General features: G+C 40.6%; 1 protein-coding gene across 2 annotated transcripts in view; it reads left to right on the plus strand.

The window, feature by feature from the left end:
* Positions 1 to 18648, plus strand: part of Umad1 (UBAP1-MVB12-associated (UMA) domain containing 1) — a 147611-nt gene that overhangs the window by 82409 nt on the left and 46554 nt on the right. Inside the window, exon 1 of one of the 2 annotated variants that reach the window (XM_038319663.1) lies at positions 15898 to 15958. The exons of the other annotated variant lie outside the window; for it this stretch is intronic. Within the exon in view, the coding sequence (XP_038175591.1) occupies positions 15914 to 15958 (45 nt within the window). The 5' untranslated portion in view covers positions 15898 to 15913. Of the gene's footprint in view, positions 1 to 15897; positions 15959 to 18648 lie in introns of those variants that run through there. 2 annotated transcript variants of the gene reach the window in all.

Consider the following 18648-nt stretch of genomic DNA (forward strand, 5'->3'; position numbering starts at 1 on the left):
CAGTCTTAACAAAAACAAACAAATGAAAAAGCCACAGAAAGACACAGGAAAATGCCCAAACTTTTCAGAGACCCCTGTGGGAAGCTGCGGAGCTCAGATCAGACCTTTACTAAGTCCTATTGTTTGATTTCAGCCTGCCACCAGCCGCTAATCCACACCCTCTCCCCTCCCTCAGCCTCCCAGCTCCACTCTCTTCTTTCTTGGTCTCAGCAACAACCTTCATCTCGATTTCTCCTAGGAAGTTGCGCAGAGGCTAGGAGAGAACTTCCCCTGAACCCACCAGTCTTCAAATGTTTCTTCCCTAACTTCTGCCTTTTCTCGCCTGTCCGTGTTTGGAAGGTTGGTCTTTCCAGGATGTCAGATCTCATTTCTTCCTATCTGCCTCTTGCTTTCACTAGCGTGTCAAGCTCTGCCTAGCTGCCTCCTTCAGAAAGGGATAGCTTGATCCTAGCTGCTCCTTCAGAGAGAGGGAGGAATGATCCTTAGGCGCTCCTTCAGAGAGGAGAACTGGATACCTAGGTGCTCCTTCAGAGAGGGATATAGCTGATCCTAGGCTACTCCTTCCAGAAAGGGAGAAGAACAATGGATCCTAGCTGCTTTCTTCAGAATATGGGAGAACTGGATCCCTAAGCTGCTCCTTCAGAGAAGGAGAAACTGATCCTAGCTGCTCCTTCAGAGGAGGGAGAAGAAGTGGATTCCTAAGCTGCTCCTTCAGAGAGGGAGAAGTTGGATCCTAGCTGGCTCCTTCAGAGAGGGGAGAAGTGGATCCTAGTGCCTCCTTCAGAGAGGGAGAAGTAGGTAGAAGGTGGAACCTAAGCTGGCTCCTTCAGAGAGGGAGAAGTGGATCCTAGCTGCTCCTTCAAAGAGGGAGAAGTGGATCCTAGCTGCTCCTTCAGAGAGGATTAGCTGGATCCTAGCTGCTCTTCAGAGAGGGAGAAGTGGATCCTAGCTGCTCCTTCAGAGAGGGAGAACTGGATCCTAGCTGCTCCTTCAGAGAGGGAGAAGTGGATCCTAGCTGCTCCTTCAGAGAGGGAGAAGTGGATCCTAGCTGCTCCTTCAGAGAGGGAGAAGTGGATCCTAGCTGCTCCTTCAGAGAGGGAGAAGTGGATCCTAGCTGCTCCTTAGAGGAGGGAGAAGTGGATCCTAGCTGCTCCTTCAGAGAGGGAGAAGTGGATCCTTTTTGCATGCCAACTTTTGCTTCATTTTCACTGTGAAGATTTTCCGCAGAATGACTTGAACTGTTTCCTCGCTACCCATGCTTAGCTTCCATGTGTTGCTGTCTGCCTTCTGTCTTCCCCGTTAGATTGAAGTGCATGTTGCAGAGGCCTCTGCTGACTTCATTTTGTAACCGGTTGTGCGTTAGTCTCTGTAAATATGCTGTCAGCCTAAACTTGTTACACTTGAGGCACGCACTGCTTGTCCCCTCCAGCGGTGTCGTCACCGTCTTGCTCGCAGGTCCTCCCTAGGAGTCAGTCCACAGCTCACAGTGCACAGCACGGTACTCAGACAGGTAGTCTTACATGTGAAGTCACAGTCCATGGAGCTGACTAGCACAGAAGAGGAAGTGCGGGGCTGCAGTATATTCTTGGCTTAAAAAGAATTAATGAAGGAGCTATAATAGAAAATAACTAAATTGGATTTGATCAGAGTTATTGATCTATTCTTTAAAAGATATTCTTTTTTTTTGTTTGTTTGTTTGTTTGTTTTTTCGAGACAGGGTTTCTCTGTGGCTTTGGAGCCTGTCCTGGAACTAGCTCTTGTAGACCAGGCTGGTCTCGAAACTCACAGAGATTCGCCTCTGCCTCTGCCTCTCCCGAAGTGCTGGGATTTCAAGGCGTTGTGACGCCCCATCCGCCCGGCAAGCTATTCTTAAAAATGACTAATTCTTCAGATTGAGATAAAATATGTTTGATCTAAAAGTTGTATTCAGAATAATAAAGGACTTTCAAAATTCAATAAGAAAACAGCTCATTTTAAAAGAATGAGAACGATTTGAGTGACTGGATTAGAGTCTGACAGTGAATTCTAAGTAAACTCAGAAAACATGCTCAGCGTTATCATTTGCTCAGGAAATGTAAATTAGTGTCCCAATTGTAAACTGCCAGGGTTTGTAGCTGCATTGGTTTTGTAGCTTTCTCCTCTGGTGGCTTGTACCATGAACACTGGTCCAAGCAGGTGAGGGGCACAAGGCATGCTTTTGAAGGATTATAGTATGTCATTGCATTGGTTATGATGACTGTTTTATTTGATACTCTTATAAGGCTACAGTTTATTGTACATAAAACAAATTATAGAAGCCTAGCATCTTCCAGCCTCTGCTTTTGTGCACTTAACGTCTAAAACTGTCTTGATGTAGATAACAGCATAGATTGTATTATATATATGGAACACGTGAGTGGAATTGTGTACTGTGTTTCTGCCGGACATTTCACTAAAAAGCACTGCGTTGATAAGAGTCAGCCATGCTGTTTGAGGCAGTTTTAGCTTAGTATTCACATTGTTATGTAAATTTCAGTATATGAATATATGACCATGCATATAAGACCACTCAAACACTCAAAACACATAAGGACCTGAATTTTTAATTTTTTTATCTTTCAGATTTTCTATTTCTGGCTTTTGGGAATTGCAATTTCTTTTCATTACATTTATAGCTAGTTATATGCAAAGAGATTTGTATATCAATTTTCTATTGAACTCTATAGTGAACTCTTATATCTAAGGTCAAAAAGAGAGAAAATTTACATCTGCAATAAAGTAATTGAAAAGTGATAATCAAGGAAAATATTTTTAAAATAGAAATATAGAATTATCATTTGAAATTTTCCCATTTTTTGCCTTGAAGTATTCTTGTAAACAGACACGCTATTTCCTCTAGCCCTTGTATTTTGAAGGATGAATCAAACTACCCTAGGTAAATATAAAATTAATAAAGTTTTTAAATATGATGAATTTTGTCAAAGTAGTTATTTTTAAGGACACATTTCCCATTTACATACTGTGGTCTTCCAGTCTCTTAGCTTATAAATATTCATTTCTGTTCTCTATTTTACTTTCTCGTCTTGTTCTAGGAAGGCTTATAGTATGAAAAAATTCTTTGAATCCTAATGAAAACATTAAAGGAAACAAAGCAAATGGAATTTTTTTATCATGTTGGTTCAGATAATGTTTTTCTCTGTATATTTCTTCTTCTTCCCTAATGCTTCCTTTTTTTATCACTTATTCACATGCATGTATATAATATGCCAATGTACATGTCTTATGTTGTCTTACTGTTACCTTCTGAAAGAGTCTAGATCATATATCTTTGTGTATATTCTATTGCATTTGTAATAAAAGCAAAAATTTTATCTGTTCAATTTACCTTTATAAACCTTATATTAATCTTTACCCTTAATATATAAAACTTTAAAATTTATTGTTTTATTATTTCCTTTGTAATCATTTAAATTATATATTCTTTCTTTAAAGATTGGTTGTTTTAAGTACCTAGAAACTTGAACCACAAATTTAATCAGAAAATAATACTTTAATCCTAGCTACTAATATTGACCTTCTGTGCCTGCAGCAACAACAATAGCTGACTGTCTCATGTGTAATCTCCGGGGTAGCCCACAGACCAATGCAAAAGCTGATCCAGAGATTAGCTGCCCTCCTTCAGAGGGTAGTTTGCTGCATTTTAGGAAGAGACTTTATAGAGTCTCATTTAATCCTTACAAAGACAGACTGGTTGTACCCATCTTGTCTAATTTGTAAAATGAAACTAGGTCAGATCAATTATAGATGGCTGTGTCTTGCTCCGTATGCTCTGTTTGCCAAGAAGATTATTAAAATACAAATTTTGCTTCTCAAAAAAAATTCACTGTCTCTACTGACAATAGAGTGGAAATATAATAGCTTGACAGTGATTTTCTTCTATACTATCCTTCATAGTATAGAAGATACAGACATAAACACAGCTCCAATATGTGTATACACATATACACACATATGGCATATACACATATGTTCACATCTGTGCACACATACACATTTTATTTTTATATTCCTCGACTTTATGCTTAGTGGAAGAGGTGAGCTAGAACAAGGCAAAGCATTCATGGTAGAAGAGGCCACATCTGAGAGGCAACATATTTAAGAACTTGAAGGTTGTTCTGGCTAAAATATAGAATTGAAGTTGTTGGAATTAAAGAGATGAGAAAGATGGAGCTGGGGGTGACAGGAATCATCAAGGACCAGCCATATCATCCTAGATCTGTAAGCTTTTTTGAAGGAACATGACCTTGATTCTAAGCAGGATGGAGCTATGAAATAGCAGAGAGATGTAGGTAGAGAAAAGGTCCAGAGATGTGCTTGAGAGAGCGTGGGAACAGAGAGAAGGGAAGATACTGGGGAAGAAGGCTGAGACTGTGTGATCAAGCTGTGAAAATTCTCGCATGAGGCAATGATGGCCTTAATAGAGGTGGGTCAGTTAAGTTGGAAAGCTGAAAGTGGAAGCCAGAAACCTTGGCTGGCGTTAATGGGTTAAAGAAACCTTCATGGTATATCTCTGTCTATAAATATCTATAAATAGAATCCTTAAACTTCTTTCTTGAAAGATTTAAAGTTCTTGTTATACAGGTCTTCCACTACTTTTATTCATTAAAATCTTCCAAATTTTATTAAAATCTTGATCAGTTTCAGCCCTTTCATAGTCTTCCTCTTATTCTCAGAGTTTTTTTCTGTCTAATTGAGAAGATAGTTGATCTCGGTCCTTTTCCTACTTGCATGTTAATGGTACAACTGAACTCTGCGTTACCCAGTTGATTTACCAATTGTCTTCTCCCCTCATTCTCCAGGATCCTTGCTTTCTGGGACTGAGACTGTTCATCAGAGATGTGTGTGATGTGTTGTGTGTGTGCTGGTTGTGGGTGTGGTGTGATAGAGGTAGAGAGACGAGAGATGAGGGAGCGGAGACGAGAGAGCGAGAGAGAGAGAGACAGACAGAGCGACAGACAGAGCGACAGACATGAGAGAGAGACAGAGCTCTATATAAATGAAAACTGTGCATGGTTTCTTTTTTTTTATTTTTTTTTTTTTTTGATGCTATTTCAAGTCACTGTTACGCTCCACTTGTTTGTTTTTTCTTCCACCTTTACATATTTCCTGGAAGACGTTTTCCTGTTTCATGGGCTCTTTTGTTCATCCCTTGTCGCAGAAAGAAGAAGGAAGAATCCTTAATCACTATCCAAACCCTAGGTGAGAGCTGTTGCTTATTGATTTGAGAATCTGCCTTTCACCCCATGATGCGTATCTTAATACACTTATTTCCTTTCAGCAGACATCCTTTCCAGCTTCTTCATCTGAACCATACTTTAATCAGAATCTTGTTTTCCCCTATGTCACATTCCTCTTGACCTTGTGAGCCTTTGCTGCCTGCAATACGTCAGTCAGAAAATGGGCCTTTAGTGGGGCCTCTGCATGACTACATGATTACCACTCACCTATCTCAGTGTTGAAAAGGCCCGTTTAGCAAGTCAAATCAGCCCTTATTCACTGGGCCTCGTAGAACTGTGGCTTTCCAGCAAGTATAAGTACTACATCTTGACTTTAACTAAATGGTTACTGTAGATGTAGGGAAGGAGCCCCTTAGAGGAAGATGTGAGGGCCACATGGCGACAAGTGAGGGGCCACTGTGTTATTGGGTCATCTGGTGGATATAGCAAGAGGCTGACGGTATATGTATGAGTATCTACTATTCTGATTGGTGATTTTGTTGGTGGAATCTTCTAGAAAAACATACTAGTCCTTTCTTTCTGTGAATTTTCCACTTTGCAAGCAAGCAAATCTCAGACAGCTGCATATCCCACCTATTTCTTCTCACCAGGGAATCAATAATTCGTAATTAATTAGCTGTTGTTTTTTCATCTTTCCATAATTCTGATTTTTTGTAGTGTCACCCTTAGGAGTGCTCAAGTCAGAATTTCCAAGTTGTTAGATAGAATCTGCGAGCAGCATGCTCCCAAAGCATTATCTGTCCACTGCCCTTCTACCCTAAGACTCCTCCTTTTCTTTCCTCAACTCCTACTAGAAGTTTTTGGTTGCTAAGCAGCTGGGCATGGTGGTGCACGCCTTTAATCGCAGCACTCTGGCAGGCAGAGGCAGATGGCTCTCTGTGAGTTCGAGGGCCAGTCTGGTTCTACCTGAGTGAGTTCCAGGACAGGCTCCGAAGTTACACAGAGAAACCCTGTCTCAGGGAAGACACACACACATGCACACACATAAGCCAGTAGCAGTACGCACTTTGAATGTTTGTTAATATGGAATTCCCACACTTTTAAAACATGAATTCTTCATCATCAATCTTGTTCCTCTCCTGGTGGCATCGAGACTTCAGAAGATGGAAAATCTCGTCAGAAGAAGTCTAGTCCCTACTTGAAAGATCTGTATTAGCACGGAGTTATACATAATTTCTAACTGTGTTATCTGTATTTTCTAAATACTAACACTTCACAGTTTAGATTTTTTTGATTCTTTTAAGTTACTCAAATTGCTCCATTCATGGCAACTTCTGCCTCCTGCTCCCCACATTTTTCTTCTCCATCTCCCCATTGCACCCTTTTTCTGGGTTGGAGTTTCACTCTGTTGCATGAGATAGAATCATGCAGCCCCTCTCCCCAGTTGTTGGGACTGTAGGCATGGCCCCCCAAGCCTGACTCCTTCCTGTGTCTTAGGGGAACCAAATACCTTTCCTCATGTGAGAATTTTCAAGTATGATATTGTATATTGTAATGATCAGGGCATAATTTCATACTTCAAATTATATAATTTGCTGACAAATATGGCATACTTAATAAAACCAACCAACTTCCCCTTGCGTTTTAAGATGAACTCTAATTTAGTTATCACATAAAGCCATGTGATTATATCTAACACATCTTTGCTTCTAATTTGTCCTAATTTCAATAGGTATATTTATCATCAACTATTTAAAATTTTTCAAATTTTATTTTTTCAATTTTGTTTGTATAGATACTTTGCTTATATGTATGTCTGTGCACCTGCCTGGTACCTGCAGAGGCGGAGAAGAGGCTAGAGGAATGATGGATCCCATGGGATTGGAGTTACAATTTGTGAATCTGATGTTGGTGCTGGAACTTGAATGCCAGTCTTTTGGAAGAAGAACATGTGCTCTTAGCCACTGCGTCATCTCTCTAACCATTTATTTTTAAGTGTGTGTCTCTGTGTGTGTGTGTGTGTGTGTGTGTGTGTGTGTGTGTGTGTGTTGGTATCTGTGGAGCCAGAAGAGGGTATATGTCTGATCCCCCAGAGCTGGAGTTACAGACAGCCAGTGTAGACATTGGGAATTGAACTCAGGTCTTCTGTAAGAACAGCAGGTGTGCTCCTAACTATGGAGCCGTCTCTCTGGCACCTATGTTGGTATACTTTCAGGAAATGCCTCTTGTAACTTCTGTGATGCAAATAAAGCAGATAGTTAATATTTTAATTCCATTTAATGGACTCTGGAGTTGTTGCCACCACTCATTATTGTGAGTAGCTCTATTCTGAACATTTTTTGAAAGGACACATAGAGGGAAGAAATGTAAGTCTTCATGAGGAAGCTTGTGAGTACTGTTGCTAACCACTCTTTTTCATAGGATGTTATGGATGCGTATTCTTTCCTATCATGTTTTTGTTTGGTTTTTCATATACTTTGTGAAATACCCTAGGGAATATGAATTCTGTAGAGGTGGGGATGGCATGTCATTCTAATTCATGTGCTGCTCAGCCTTGCTGCATGTCATATAAGCTATTCACTAAACATTACTAAGGAAATAGGATTTAACATCAACATGATTCTGGATAGTTGTGCTTTCTCCAGTGGTCTTCAGCATCCAAGGCCTGACCAGTGTCTTTTTATTTTCCTTTGTTCTGGGTTCTCCTTCCCTATTAGGGTCATGTCTGTTTTTCTGCCAACAACCCACAGCCTTATTGAGTATGTGGTATGTCCATAATCCAGCTCAATTCAGCCTCCCCCCTCATGCCCATTGTGTTTGCCAGAGTGCTGGCTCAGTCTGTGGAGGGAATGGGGTCCTGGAGTTGGAGGGTTGTGATAGTGTTCACGTTTCTGTTCTTCCACCCAGTGGGACTCACTTCTCCTCAGACTGGTGCTACAATTGCCTTCTTAAAGGCCCATTTAAGAGAAAGCCATTCCATAGTCTTCAAGAGAATGGGATCTGTGTCCTGTGTGGAAACCCAACCTTCTAGCTGGACTGGCTAAGGGACCACTACTTAATGCCAAGCTAAATGATGGGCGGAATATTTGCTTCTTTAGTGAAACAATGTCTTTTCCTCCCCAGTATGCTTGTCCTCTGGACGGTCACAGTGAGGCCCACTGAGTGTCCCATCCTTCTGAGCCTTGGCTCAGGCAGAACTTTTCATTTCCTTCCATCTCTTTCAGACTAGGCTTCCTCTGGTACTTCAGGGTTCTTCACTCTTTCTCTGAAGGCCCCCTCCTCCAGGTAGCTGCTTACAAATGGTGTGGCTGGCCCTCTTTCCCACCTGCCCCCAAGCTGCTGTGGTTTACAGCTCGTCTTCCTGGGGCTTTTCTGTAAACTCTAATTAAATTGTCTGCAAGCTTCTTCTGAGTCCTTTCTTAAGTTCTTTCGCTAATGAAACTAAAAGCTTTCCGAAGGAATCCTAACGTCTGTGGTAGCATGTGGTCCCAGGTCGGATTCCCATCATGTCACTAGCACTGGAGGGAAGAGAGGCATGACTGGCTGGCTGCAAGTACTGCAGCGGATCGCCCTTCCAATCTGTGCAGTTGACTCTGGTTTCCTCCTGGCATGTGCTTTCTGACCCAGGGCAGAGGGTGCAGTCCAGTGCTGTTATTGAAGCTTGTGGCCAATAAACCTAGCACTGTGTTTTCTCATTTTACCTACTTTCTTGTTCTCACATTCTTCATCTCTTTCTCCATCCCAGTTCAGGTGTTTCCTTTCAGATTCACAGGGACTAAGGATGGGATGTTTATCGTTTTCCAACACTTCCAGCAGTCTTAGAATTTGTTCTTCCTGTTCCTTTTTGCCTACAACCAATTCAGCAGATGTTTGTTGAACAAACATTCACTTTGTCGCCAGAATGCTGTCACTTTGCCAGTTGTCTTCTAGCCATTGTGGATGTTCTCTGCTAATAATCCTGTATGCTAATTTAATATGTTCTTTGGTCTTATTTTGATTTGTCTTTAAGTCTTAATATACTTGAGCTTTTTCTTACATTTGTTTGCTAACTGCCTTCCATCCTTTATTGCTTAGCTGTTCCTATTCTTGGTTCCTTTAGGAAATGACATTAGTCTGCAGGGTCAGTCCGGAGTCCTGGGCAGGCCGTGTGTGGAGCAGTTAGTATAGTTGCTTTCCTCTCCGTTTCTTTTTGCTTCATTAGATAGACTGACAGAATTAGAAGAGGTGGGAGAACTCATGTGAACTTTAAGAGGCTTAGATGTGTATTCAGCTAGATTGGATAATTGAGGTCCAATTCTGAGATGTAATGAGCAGTATGTTGTGGGGTCAAATGGCATTTTTCACTTCGGTTGGGTCTAATACGTTACCTGCGTCTGCTGAGTGACTCTTAGGATGCCTGCCTCACGTCACTTCCAGAGCACGTATGGGCCTCCTGTCAGTCCCTGCCTCTTTCTTGTTGAGCTGTTATAGCAAAGTACCATGAACTAGGCACGTAGATCTCAAGTCTAGAGGCTGAGAAGACCAAGGTCAAATTGTCGACAGATGTGCGGTCTGGTGAGGGCTTGCCTTTTACTATGCAGACCTTATAAGAACATCTCACATGGTGGAAGGGGAGAAGAGTGACCTCTCTAGCCCCTTGTCATAGCACAATCCTGTTCTTGAGCACTTCTCCCTCGTGGTGAAATAAGGGCCTCATGTCCTGATGTTGTCACATTGGGGATTAAATGTTAATGTGGATTTTGAGGGGACACTGATATTCAAGTGATTGATTGTACTGAGATAAGGCTTGTACTTGACATAGGGAGGCTGGCAGTGACACCTGCACCACCATCTCTTCCTTCTCGCATTACTGTCTGTCATGTTCTCTCCTGTAATCCGCGTGACATCCACCTTGTGTCACCTTCCCATCTTCCAGATGAGCAAACTGAGGCAGTAAGCGCTTATGTAACTTACATAAGGCTTTAGAAGTAGTAAAGAATTTGGGTGGAGCCCTGACAGATTTCCAAGCCATTCTCTTTGCACAGTGCCAGACTGCCTTGTATAATGAGTGTGGCTGAAGATTAAAAAGGAGCTAATGGCATGGCCGCTCCACTGTTCTTTCCACTACTTCACTCGGCGATGACTAATAGGCGAGCACTCCCAGAGGGCATTTGCATTTTAAAAGCAGAGCTCATTAACTCTAATGAATCTGTAATTGGTAGAATTTGTTGCAGTGATATTTTTATTTTTCATCTTTTTTAAAGTATTAGTTTTGTGAATTAGCATACTAAGTAATAGGTTTCATTATGGCATTTTCACACTTTGTTCTTATTAGTCTCTCTCATGTACATCCCCCAACACACACACACACACACACACACACACATAAACACACACACACACCCTCCTTCTCACGTACATCCCCCAATACACATACACACTCACCTCTCCATTCCAAGATGTTTTAAAGTTTTAACTGGGACTTTCTTCTGTGTCTTCAAAGTAGTTGGCTATCTTTTTCTGCTCTGCAGAGTATCACCTACTCCGGAATATGTTAGTCAGTAGAATGTGGCCTTAGTCTGTTCTAGATGCAGCTGAGTGAATTAACAGAGCACTGTGAAAAACAGTCGCAGAAAGGCGTAAAATGTGGATTAGCATTTTGCAAAATGAATGGTCAAATGTAAATAAATTTGGCCTTATCAAGAGCCCTCTAAAGTGTCAGGTAAAGATAATTTATTTTAAATCAGTATTATGCCAGCATTGTTAAAAATGCTGTATCTTCATTTCCCATAAACTGTCAATGAGCTTGTGTAATGTGTTTACTGGCATTGGGTGACTAAAATGTTCCAGAATTTAAAAACAAAACAAAAGCATTCTTCAGATACTAAAAATGAATAAAAATCAACTGAGAACGTATGCTTGACAGGTTTTTCTCATACTTCTGACCATAGAAATATTTTTCTATGTGAACTCCTTGAAATAGTTTCTTGTAGATTATATTCTCAGATATAAAATTCTAGAAATAAATATTTTCTAATAAAGAAAAGAAAAAAATATTTTTCTACTGCTATCTTTTCTATTTTTTGATATTATAATGCAACCCTAACACCTACTCCCACTTTCAAATTCATGGCCTCTTTTTAATTGTTGGTATGTGTGTGTTCCTAAATACAACCTGTTCAGTCTGTATATAATTAGTTGTGTGATGCTTTGGGGACTAACCATTTGGTATTGGATCACCAGTTGATGTGTTCTTCCTTGGGGAGGACTCTTTTTTCCTACTCTTGGCTTTGCTTAGTTGCATATAGTTCTTTGTCTAGGGTTGAAGACTCATGAGATTTCTCCCTTCCTTGTTAGCATGTTGGTGTCATCCTTGTTCATGTCTTGTTTAGGCAGCCATATTGGTTAGAATTCATGTATGTAGCTTACTGACATTTCTAAGAGAAGCATTATCACAGCAAACCTGTTTCTCGTGCACTGAAATCCTTCCCCATCTCTGCAGTGACCCTGAGCCTTAGGTGCAGGGCTGTGTTGTAGCTGCATTGGTTAAAACTGGACTCCAAAGCTTTGCATTTGTTATGGGTTGTCTGTGTCTACAGCAAAGAGAAGGTTCCTCGATTAGGTTATCTGTAGGTATAAAGGCAAATATTTAGAATGTAGGTAGGGGTTGTGTGAGTTTAGTAAGTTGGTTGTGGATTTTCTAAGATCTATGACTGCACTAATCCTCAGTAGCTGGTGGAGTTTCCAATACCAGCAGTGTCTTCCTTCTTGTTGAGCTAACTCACTGAATATGGCCTTTGCTAGTTGCTTCCTATCCCGGGTTTTTGTTTGTTTTGTTGGTTGGGTTTTTTTTGGGGGGGAGTTGTTTTTTGGTTTTTTGTTTTTGTTTTTGTTTTTTTGTATGAAGGCAAATTCCAATTATGTCCATATCAGTCCAATTCTGGTGCTTAGGAGCTCAGGGATGTGCTGGTACGTCCTTTTCCCATACCAAATATGGCCAATTGAGGCAAAACCATGATAGAGACCAAATTCTTTTGCCTATAAACTTGTGTTGAATAATGTGGTTTAAATGAAGAAGCAAATGGATTTCTTAATGTGTATCCCATATTAGACTGACTTCCACCCAGTTGCAGGATAGGCTGAGTTTGGGCAGGGTTTCTCCACTGGGAAGAGGACTCAGCAGAACAACATGTTCTCTGTGACTCTTTTATCAAGAAAAGGGTACAACCACAGAGAACCAGGTCCTCCCAAACTCACCAACCCACAGAGAGAAGCGTGGCCAAGAGCGAGTGGTAATGGGGCCTAAGACAGAACCATGGCTCTGTTACCTTGCTTGCCTACCACCGAACTCTCTGTGCAGGCTCCCCTGGGCGAACCAAGGGACCATGGTCTTCTTCCCCATGCCCGGGAGTTTCTCCACTGCCTACCTCCCTTTATGTCTAGTTCTCCCTTTCCTCCACTGTTCTCCTCTGCCAGTAGAACTGGGGTCATGATGGTACTCTAAAGACCCCCCCTTTCTCATCTCCTTAAAGAGCTCAAATGTTTTCCCATTTGTTTTAATCGCAGAAAATGCCTGGTGCATATAGTCCTCTACAATGAGGATTAGTAGACTCTCCGGCCTGCCAGCTGTTTTCATAAATAACATTCATTGTCTTGGATCATAGCCACCTTATTAGTTCACATGGTCTCTGTGGCTGATTCTGGCTGTGGTAGTGGAGTTGTGAAGCTGTGACAGAGACCATATGGCCTGTGAAGCCCAACATGTTTACTATCTGGCCTTTCACAGTAAAAGTTGGCCAACCTCTAAATTATTTCACGTTAGTCCTTTAAGATCTGAATGAGCTGTATTTGGAAGGGTAGCCTTTATCATTTACTGAAAATAGGATCCATATTTTCAAACAAAGAAGCTAACATGCTATAGAATATGAGGAATTTTGCCTAGTAATAATAAAACTACATCTGGTCTTTAAAACTCTGAAGAAACCCCAAGGGCACTATGTGTTCCCTTTATAAGACCAGAAGGAAGGACAGTGGCTGACTCTGGTCTGAGTAGTTGTCCTTATCACTGGAGAGAACAAACACATGGTGTATGGAGCTTAGTGAGGCAAAAAAGAATGGCAAGATTAGGATGGGGCCCTGACTTCAGATGTCCTTTTCAGAGCTGTTGCCTTTCACACCTGTACCAGCTAGAAAACTAGGTTCTTCTGCCCTCCCCACGGAAGACCGGGGCAGGTCACTGAGTGCCTATGCCCCTTGAAGTTTGCTTGCTTGGCGAGTAGAGGTGGGGGGAGGGGGGGATTTTACCATGCCCGACCAACAGTCATCAACAGTTTACAAAAGATAAATTACCATGGAAACCTTATAGGAATTGGTTCTTCCTTCTAAACGGCTGGCTTGAGAGCTTTTTGCATCTATATCGTCTGTAAGGCATAAACGTTGTCTCAAAACTAAAACATCTCACATTGCACTTCTCGGATTTGTTTTATTTATTGTTATGCTGTCTAACATCTAAGTGCTTTATGCAAAATATTTAAATTTTTCATCCTGATAACATAATTCCATTGGGGAAAACCTTCAAAAGCTGTATTTCTTTCAGTGTGACCTGTTCTTTTCCTTTGCTGGGTTCTACTTCATTTTGTGCCTTTGTTTGCAGAAATAATCTTGCAGATGGCAATTTCCCTTGTAATCAGTGATTGCCCTATCTGAGTCATCACCCAGCCTGGCATTTCAGTAAATAGTGCTTGTGCATTGCTTCCAGGCAGATGTGTTGTATGCTTTCAAGAACACTGGCTGGTAACTTTTCTAGCTTTTCAGGCAGTAGGGACAAATAGAGAAAATTTTATGTACTCACCTTGAAACAAGAAAATGGCAAAGGAAACACAGATTTTGTGGTGGATAATTCCAGCTAAATGCAGTGTCAGCTGTGGCTGTGGTTACGTGGTCACTATTTTAAATGAATAATCCTTTTGTAGAGAAAGTAACTTTTCACAGTGAGCTTATCATGGTTCCTTATACTTTTGTTTTGGTTTTTGTACACATTATTAACATGGCACATTCATTTGTGTTGTGATAGCCGAGCATGCTGCCATGCTCATGTCTGTAATTAAGCAAACTGAACTCCGTGTGCTCTGGTTTCTCCATTTGTATGTTGGGGATGGATCCTGACAGGATAAGGCTCTTTTGTGTGTGCCAGTGCATGGTTACTGTAAATAGCCATGTCAAAGTCAGTTGGAGCATTGGGCATCCTGGATTACAGCAATAGGTTTACTTAATTTTTGCCATAGCAGTAAAGTTACTGCTATTATATTCAGACTGGTTTTCTTTCAGTATGAATTTTGAAAAATACTATTAATTTTTTAAATTTTTAAAATGATCTCACAATTAGGTTACAAATAACAGAATATCAAAGTAATATGTCATAAATTTGCCTTTTAAATTTCATAAATTTTAGAAAGTGTTGTTTTTTATTAGCTACCTTTCAGTGTCTAACCACAGATTTATAGGTGAAATACTACAAAGAAGTTCACTCATTCATTGAACCAATAAATATTGAGTACCTTTTTTTGTCCTGAGTCCTGCCCAGCAACAGTCATATTGCATACTCTGAAAACATAGCCAATAAACTGGATTAGTCTATATGAAAACATTTGGGGGTGCTATCAACAGGCATTTTCCATGGTTCTCAAATATAACAATTATTTAGTTCTGAATAGTTTTCAAGAGCCTTCTCTTAAATTGTCACCATTGATAGCCTAAACTTTTGTGTTTCATAGAAAAAGTTACCTTAGTAAATATTTTCACAATTTATTTCTCCTTACTGCTTTTAACATTCCTGAGCAGTAACAAATTCCCTACCTTTGATTTCAGTCAACCATCATCCATAAGCTTGATAATTTCACTGTTATGTACATTCTTCAAATTGACCTCATTTTAGGGGAAGAACAATTTACAAATTACTGAATTAGCTTCTGATTATGCTTCAGAGAAATAGGCTAATTGGATGTGTGCTGACCATGTGCCAATCACCAACTTTTAGGAATAAGCAAATTAAAGCAGGCCATTAATAAATTGTTATGCTTATACTTGCTCAACTGTGTATGCATTCTATGTTTTTGAAATCAGCTAATCCAAATTAACTCATCAATAGAATCTACTGAGGCACTAGTCTTAGAAATCATAGGGCTAGCTGAGAGCTATTTATGTGTTTGTTCATTGTGCTTTCCTGCTGTGAAGATTGTATTCCATTTGGTTTATTGTTACACAGAAACATGCATATCTACTTCAATACACAGGGACACACACACAAAGAAAAACCATAAAGATTAACTCTTGTGAAACAAATTTGGAGAACAATTACTCGTGGCATAAAGAAATTTGTATTTTAAAATAGTTTTCCTGTCTTCAAACCATAGCTTTATTGGTTTGTTTAAAATATGACTTGGTATATACAATATGAATTGATTTTATTTTTTCCAGTGTAAACTTATGTGAAGCAGGGTACATTTTAGTGTGTGTTTATGGGAGAACTAGATAAAATATATTTTATTATTCTTAAAATTTAATTTGTTTACTTTGTAACAAAGGGGGTAGTGGTCGCTTCCATGGCACAGAGCGTATAGTAAGAAGAAGTACTGTGAAGAAACAGAAGACAATAATTGGTCATAACAGAAAAGTTCTCTCTGTCTCTTTTTTGTTGCATAGGAGATACAGCTAAGGAAATGAGATGTAAACCGTCGGGAGCAGAGGGCAGCCAGTCTTTGGAGGTAAGTGAAACTGAGCAAGTCCCTGTGATTCCACATTCTCCCGAGGATACAAAGTAACTTAACTCACACCAGGAAGCGGTGGTCTATGAAAGCCTGTGATGAGCAGTACAGTGAGTGTCTTCCCAAGGATCATGTGTTTTCTAGTGCAAGAAATGGGGTGCAACTTTTGGAAAGGGGTGAAAAGGAAGAGAGGGACAGAGAAAGGAGGGGAGGAACGATGGAGAGGAAGAAAGGGAAATTAGGAGAATGGAAGGGGGCAAAAGGAATGTAATTCTTGATTTGGAACAATTTGACTGGTTTTGAGTGTTTTTTTTTTTCCTAGCACTTTTAAATAGATAGTATATGAATCTTCAGAGAGTTCTATTGTCTATTTCTGCATCAGAGAGTACTTCCTGACTGTTCTGGAGACAAACCAGCTTTATCTTCTTTTTGCATGAAAAAGCTGTTTTCTTGTGGACAGTCTGTCAGGATACTTTCTGCACACTGCATTGGCAGTCTTTAATCATTGCGGTCATCTTTAAGACTTACGGGAATGGGGAGTAGTAACACAGTGCTTTAGTGGAAGAGATAGCCACAGTGCTGCGGTTTTCTGCACGGTGGCACCTCTGCTTCAAAGGGTGGCTGAACCCAGCTGCAGTGAAGTCGGGATCTGAAGTGTTGGTTTCAGCACGAGAGCCCCAGTGCCTACTACACAAATTTTCACTAAGAAAATGTTTTATCACCAAGGGAAAACTTATTAAGATTGATGAATAGGAAGAAAAATCTTTTAAAAAATTACCTGCATTCATTTTTTCATTCATTCATTCCACAATTCCAAATATTCATTCCAAATATTTATTAAACACAGACTATACCTAAGGCACAGTACAAAGAACTGCGTAGGTGGTAATGAAAGAAATGTGCGCAGGAACAAAGAACTGTCTGCCTTGTTGAAGGAAGCTGCTTGTTCATTTCCCAGCTGCCCAGACTCCCAAAATAATCACTCAGAAACTATAGTATTTGCAATACCGTTTGGCCAATAGCTTAGGCATATTTCTGGCTAACTCTTACATCTAAGATTAATCCATTTCTATTAATCTGTGTATCGCCCCGTGGCTGTGGCTTACCGGCAAGGTTCCATCTGTCTCCTGCGGGGCTTCTCCCTGACTCCGCCTTCTTCCTCCTGATTCAGTTCAGTCTTCCCCACCTAGCTCTATTCTACCCTATCACAGGCCAAAACAGATTCCTTATTCATTAACCAATAAAAGCAACACATAGACAGAAGTACCTCCCACACCATTACCTTTTATTCTGAAGTACCTTGATCTCTCCAGTTTTATTTCACTTCAAGCATCCTGTGAGAGCTGATGTGAGTACCATAGGAAATTATTTCTCTAAGTTTTAGAGCTGGAAAGCCCAAGATCAGGGCGCTAGCAACATTACTGTCAGGTAAGAGCCTGCTTTTTGGTTCATATATGGCACCTTCTTATGTCATGACATGGAGTCATGACCATCGTTCCTTCTTAAAAGAACCAATCCCCCTTATGAACGGTCCATCCTCATGAGCTAATTATCTCCCCAAAGCCGTATCTCTTAACGCTATTACCTAAAGAATTCAGTGTCAACATGTCAAGTGGAACATGTTGGGTGTGGGGAAGCATATTGAGACTTAGTATACGTACATGATGTACTAGAGATATCTGTACAGCTTGACATTTATTACTGTTTTTAAGTTTGCTTATCAGCATGAAAAATTTCAAGACTATTTCCTAAGGAAAGGAACGTTTTAAAAATCTTAAACACTTAAACATTTTAAGTAACAGCAAATTTTAACGGTGCTGTCTGGACTTTCAATTAGTACATTGGAGTTGATGGATGTACTCAGATGTGTCAGAGTACTTTCTGAGTAATGGAGAAGCCAGTGTTTGCTCACTGAGAGCACAGAGGAGACAGAGGAAGCCACAGTTAAATCGTAAAGCCAGAGGCTGTCGGATTTATCAAAGTAGGGTCAAAATTATTTATCTTTACCTTAAGCATCTAAAATGTAATTCTTTATTTCTCTTGAAAACATTGCTGTATACTTTGTACCGCTTAATCCTTCATGTAGAAGCAAGCAAGAATGTACCACCTAAACTAGCTGTTTTCAACTCTGGGGAGTGGCTCATGACTCCCACAGTGGATTTTCTAGTCTACGATCCTGAGTTTAAGACTGGCTACCCCAAGCCGGGCGGTGGTGGCGCACGCCTTTAATCCCAGCACTTGGGAGGCAGAGGCAGGCGGATCTCTGTGAGTTCGAGGCCAGCCTGGTCTACAAGAGCTAGTTCCAGGACAGGCTCTAAAATAGCTGCAGAGAAACCCTGTCTCGAAAAACCAAAAAAAGGAAAAAAAAAAAAAAGAAAAAAAAAAAAAAAGACTGGCTACCCCACTGGCAACATTCTACTGAGTATCTAAACGTGTCAACCTAATTTGATCATAAAAGGCTCAATCATTTTTGTGCACACACCCCCAGCCTCACTGTCCAAGGTTTCATCTGTCTCTCCACATCTCTGTCATCCAGGACGTGGTGTGGAGCTGAACCCCTGAGGAATCCTCGGCTCCAGCAGTCCTCCAGGCTTGTCACTGTCAGAGCAGTCAAAGCCACCACCATTTTTTTAAAACCGGTCTTCCTGTAGAGCCCATTCTTCACATAGTCAGATCGAATCATTCTGAGA

The sequence above is a fragment of the Arvicola amphibius genome, chromosome 2 (assembly GCF_903992535.2).
Source record: "Arvicola amphibius chromosome 2, mArvAmp1.2, whole genome shotgun sequence".
Taxonomy (NCBI): domain Eukaryota; kingdom Metazoa; phylum Chordata; class Mammalia; order Rodentia; family Cricetidae; genus Arvicola; species Arvicola amphibius.